The following is a 5,412-nucleotide window of genomic DNA, read 5'->3' on the forward strand; positions in this document are numbered from 1 at the left end:
TGTCTGTCTGTCTGTCTGTCTGTCTGTCTGTCTGTCTGTCTGTCTCTCTCTCGCTCTCTCTCTCTGTTTAAGCAACATTCTGCTCATAAGCCTTCTTGCTCCTCTAATTGGCTGCCGCCGCTGCAGAGGGGGAGGAGCCATGGCTGCAGACCAATCAGGGACTGTATCTGAACATCAGCATCATGTCAATCCCCTGCCTGAGTCCACACACACCATATGGACTGTCTAAAACCAGGTACACACACACACACACACACACACCCACACACACACACACACACACACACACACACACACACACACACACACACACAGGGAGAGTGAGAGGAGAGGAGAAGAGGGCCTCTGAGTAACAAAATAAATATAGTAGGCTGTAAATAATGATATTTAAATATTCTACTTTCATTAATTTGTACACCTCCATAAAACCACAGTCTGATGAGAAAAAATAAATGCTTTTCTATATAAAGACAACTTTGATTGACTACTTTGTGCAGCAATAGGCTGTGTGTAGGCTGTGATAAAATAAAAAATATGTCGGGAGAGAACCAAACCACGCCTACTTAGACCATTTGTAGGATTTGTAGTCCATTTCGCCTCTAGTGGCTCCAACGAAGATCGTATATCTTCGTATATTAAAAATCTTTGGTGATGACCTTTCCTCTCACACGCACCGACTTCCTGTTTGCTTTCTCAGGCTGGCCAATGGCAGCGGCGAGCTGATTGCCGTAGGAAACACTTCCAGGTCAGAGTTCATCAGACACCTGAAAAGATACGGCAGTAAAACTGGACAGGTAACCTGTCTGTCTGTCTGTCTATTTGTCTGTCTGTCTGTCTGTCTGTCTGTCTGTCTGTCTGTCCTGTTTTATCTTGTGACAAAGTTGTAGAGTTTAATTTTGTATTGTTTTAGAGGAAAAACATTATAAAAAACACACCCGTGTGAAGTGAGGGGCGCTCTTATCATCGTACATCATCATGACGTAATATGTCGCTTTGCTCAGACACATATGACGAACATTCTCCTTCCATTGTCAATGGCAAATGTGGAACGAGTTAGGACAAAAAACTAACTCAAAACCAAGGCAGTAACTGCATTTTGGAGGTCAAGGGTCAAATGAGCAGTTCAGATTTATTTTGAGCAGTTCAGATTTGGGGGTCCTTGACATGAAATTGTCTGAGAACCACTGACATAGAAACATGGTTTTTTTTGTCAGGATTTAGAAGGCATTTGTAGAATCGTCCTCAGGTCTAAATTATCTGGGTGTTACTGCACTGTGACATTGTAGCCGGCCAGTATGTATACCTGTCCCATTATCAGCCATCTACCAGTAGACCAGTGGGACGCTGTAGCATAGCACTGATTAGGCTAATGGATTAGCCTAGTTCATGTTGGCTCGGCATGGCATGACCAACTAACCCACATTCTATGTATAATAATACACTGACATGAAACCTCTGCTGACCTGATCTAGATGTCTGTTTATTGTTATCAGGCCTTAATGCAATCACATTACTGTAGATACATGCATATAGGAATGAATGAATGAATGAATGAATGGATGGATGGATGAATGGATGGATGGATGGATGGATGGATGAAGACAATCCTAAAGGTTATGCTGGGATGGCGTGTGAAGTTATAAATGGATCAGGCAGGACACTGCACTGTAAACAAGCCAGTCACTATATGACAAAATGACGTGTGTGTGTGTGTGTGTGTGTGTGTGTGTGTGTGTGTGTGTGTGTGTGTGTGTGTGTGTGTGTGTGTGTGTGTGTGTGTGTGTGTGTGTGTGTGTGTGTGTGTGTGTGTGTGACTGTGTGTGTGTGTGACTGTGTGTGTGTGTGTGTGTGTGACTGTGTGTGTGACTGTGTGGCGGGACACACAATACCGGTGGTGCTATACTGACCCCTGGGGGTGTTACAGGTCACATGCAACAGGTCTGACAAATATAGGGATATAGCGTGTTCACACTGTAGCAATATTCTTTCAGAGCGAACGGTTTTAACTCAAATATTTGCTTCATATTATTTCTTTTTTCAAAGACTCATTTGGACATAATCCAGATCCTAAGTGCTGGAAACAAAGAAGAAGACAAAAAATAAAGATACATTATGAACTCTAGACATGTATCACTCCAGTGGCTTAATTTAAAGAAATGGGCCTAATTTCAGGAGAAGTGATCAAAGAAAATAGATAAACCCTCCCTATAGGGTGTCACCATCATTGAGAATAGACTCTCTGAGGGAGATTTGACTCTGTGTGTTGATGGCTTGTTAACGACCATCATTGTCTCATTGATTGACTCAACAACTCCAACTACATCTCTCTCTTACCTGTCTCTGACTTGTACTGAGAGTTTTGTAATGACAATATAGGCTACCTGACTGTTTGATTTACACATAATTGCTGCTACTAACTTGATCTCCAGTGGTATATCTATGTGCTCAGTGATTTCTTTGGAGGGGACGACCCCCCCCTCCTCATGAAACTGAGGGTGTCGTCCGCCCCCCCTGTCCTCCCTCCTGCGCGCCTGCTGTGAAATAAATTGTTAAAGCAATCAATCAAAGCTCCAAAGTCCTTTGAGGCAAACTTCATAGACCAAGGTTCATGGAGAAGAGAACAAACTTAAAAGATACTTTCATAAGGTATATTTGTTTTGAATTCCTCAGTGTGTGTGTGTGTGTGTGTGTGTGTGCGTGCGTGCGTGCGTGCGTGCGTGCGGTGTGACACACAATACCGGTGGTGCTATACTGACCCCTGGGGGTGTTACAGGTCACATGCAACAGGTCTGACAAATAGGTGTTCACACTGTAGCAATATGGTAGAGAGAGGGCTGTGTACCATACATCCTCTAGCCTTGGTGCTGAGCCAAACTGTTAAAACAAACGGACAACATAGAAAAAAGCAGGGGCTCGCAACTCACTTTAACCCGTTCAGGACGGGAACCCCTTTTGGTGTTTTATGCCACAGTAAAGCGAACATTTTTTATTAAAGTCTTTGCATCTGGGGGGTCCCTGGGACAAAATAATCTGAGATGTGGGTAGGGACGGAGCGCGAAAATCGGGTGCATTAGAAAGCCGTTTCTGATTCTATCGAGACCCGAGTATCAATCAGCTTGTCGAAAGGTCTTTATTTGTATTATAAACAGCACCATGTCCTTCAATATTGACCTGTAAAAACAAGATGTCTAAGCTACATAGCTTATATAATTAATTATTTAGGTGGGTTGTGTAGAGGTAGGTGAGTGTTGGGGTTAGGGTTAGGTTTAGATTTTTAGGTTTTACTGTTGGGCATAGTTAGTTAGTTAGTGAGGTTAGGGTTAGTTTTACTGATGTTAGGGTTAATGTTAGGTTTAACATAGTTTTACTGAGGTCAGTCTTCCATGTTTCTATGGCTTATTGTGCATATTATTTATATATGAACGCCAATACTTTTGTTCTCTTACTTTACTCAAATCCCTAAATTATCTTGCAAGATTTAAGAATGACCTTAAATCATGGCTCCATCTTCACACTAACGGACTGGTCATAGTTAGATCCCGACCCCGGATAGTCGGATACCCCCCTCCCATCCCATCCCCTGCTCTGGATTCTTCTCTTAGGGTACCTCTTGTCCTTTATAGCTCCCAGCCTTATATACGGATTATTTTGTATTTGTTTCATGTTTGTACAATATGTTCGTGTTATGTTTTATGTCACCATAATGGAAACAAGCTTTGGCTTTTTTTGTGTATAATCCATGTTGGCATGTCATTTTTGTAATTTTTTAAACTGCCAATCAAGTATTCTATACTCCCCCCGTTATGGTCCTTTTAAATACGGGTGTCCATGTAATGCCCGGGATTCGAACTCGGGTCTCCCTCGTGGAAGTCCAACATCTTAACCACTAGACCAAAGGGATATCCCTATGGACCGGGGGAGATGTTAGACTTTTGAGGCCATCAGGCTGAGGCTCTGAGCCACTGCTACATCCAGTAAGTCTGTCTCTGATTGGCTAGTGTTGTGTCTCTTCCCCTCCCCGCAGTTTGACTTCCCATTTGTGGAGAAGCACACCGTGGCGGCCGTGAAGCTCCGCCCCAGGCTCCCGATTGGCTGGCAGCAGCAGCAGCAGGAGGAGGAGGAGAGCGAGGACAGCCAGGAAGTGGACGATCCAAAGACCACACCCATCCTGTCCTCGGAGAGGAAGGGCTTCCCGTGGAACATCGACGGAGAGCTCATTTGCATACCCAACGAAGTGCTGGTCAGGTAATTCTACCGCTAAATTCTACCGATGATGATGATGATGCTGATGATGGTGACGTGGATTAAAGTTCTGACTGCGTGCGTGCGTGTGTTTCCAGGGTTCATTCCAGCCTGATAACTCTGTATGGTGGGGAGGTGGAGAGTGCTGAGGAGGCCAGCATCAGCTGTTCCTGCATCTGAAAAAAACACAGATCTACAATGACACTGGAACACCTCGGTAGATCTACACACAGACTGGAAAACCTTGAAAATCTTTTTATTTTGTATTTTTTGTCGTTTCCCTGTGAAAGGTGCAACGGAGGATGATGTAAGACCTGTGGAGGACAATAAAGAGATTTGGAAAAAACATTCAAGCCTATCCTATACTTTTAACTTTTCTGCATTGAGGTTTGTCTTTATACGAGTTAGATATCAATGTGTAACTAGAAAAAGTGCCCTTCTGGGCACGTGTGTGTGTGTGTGTGTGTGTGTGTGTGTGTGTGTGTGTGTGTGTGTGTGTGTGTGTGTGTGTGTGTGTGTGTGTGTGTGTGTGTGTGTGTGTGTGTGTGTGTGTGTGTGTGTGTGTGTGTGTGTGTGAGAGAGACGCGGCTTGGCCTGTTGTAGCGCCACCATGAGGCTGATTTGAAAACTGTCAAGTGGCATTTATTCCTCACCCTAGTGGGAATATGCATGCACAGTTTCACCGCAATCGGATGCTGCATTGAGTAATTGTGGCAATTTGTACAAAACGGGTACAAAGCGGGCTACTCCTGAAAGGTTTAGAAGCCAATCGTAGGCAATGAAGGTGGATTATGAGAAATCGACCGGGTTAACGGGGCCGGAGATTAGCTGTTCACAGACGGACGGACGGACACACACACACACACGGACGGACGGAGTGCAAAACATACTCTCTCCCCATGCCTTCGGCCTGGTGGAGACAATGATTACATTTCTGTAATCTGCATCTCGATTACAGAAATCAAACCTTTCGATATATCGAAAGGTTTGATTTCGATTTCGATATATCTTCATACACCATGGCAGTGTTTTGTATAGATATGGGGGTAGGCTACCTTTATTGTAATACAAAATTTTTGTTTAACCATCCGCCTTTAATTTAATTTAAAAGACCATCAATGCTGTAAAGCAATTTTACTCACTAGTATGGAAACAAGTCATTTTGCATTC

At 43.7% G+C, this 5,412-nt stretch overlaps 1 protein-coding gene across 2 annotated transcripts in view; it reads left to right on the forward strand.

Annotated features, from left to right (window-relative positions):
- cerkl (CERK like autophagy regulator) overlaps positions 1-4,582 on the forward strand; it is a 47,577-nt gene extending 42,995 nt beyond the window's left edge. For both annotated transcript variants that reach the window (XM_079519172.1, XM_079519173.1), the window contains exons 11-14: positions 127-235; positions 698-794; positions 4,025-4,245; positions 4,341-4,582. In XM_079519172.1, coding sequence (XP_079375298.1) covers positions 127-235; positions 698-794; positions 4,025-4,245; positions 4,341-4,422 — 509 coding nt within the window. In that variant the 3' untranslated portion in view covers positions 4,423-4,582. The remainder of the gene's footprint in view (positions 1-126; positions 236-697; positions 795-4,024; positions 4,246-4,340) is intronic.
- The last annotated feature ends 830 nt before the right edge of the window (positions 4,583-5,412 follow it).

This window comes from Electrona antarctica, assembly GCF_951216825.1.
Source record: "Electrona antarctica genome assembly, chromosome: 13".
NCBI classification, from domain to species: Eukaryota; Metazoa; Chordata; class Actinopteri; order Myctophiformes; family Myctophidae; genus Electrona; species Electrona antarctica.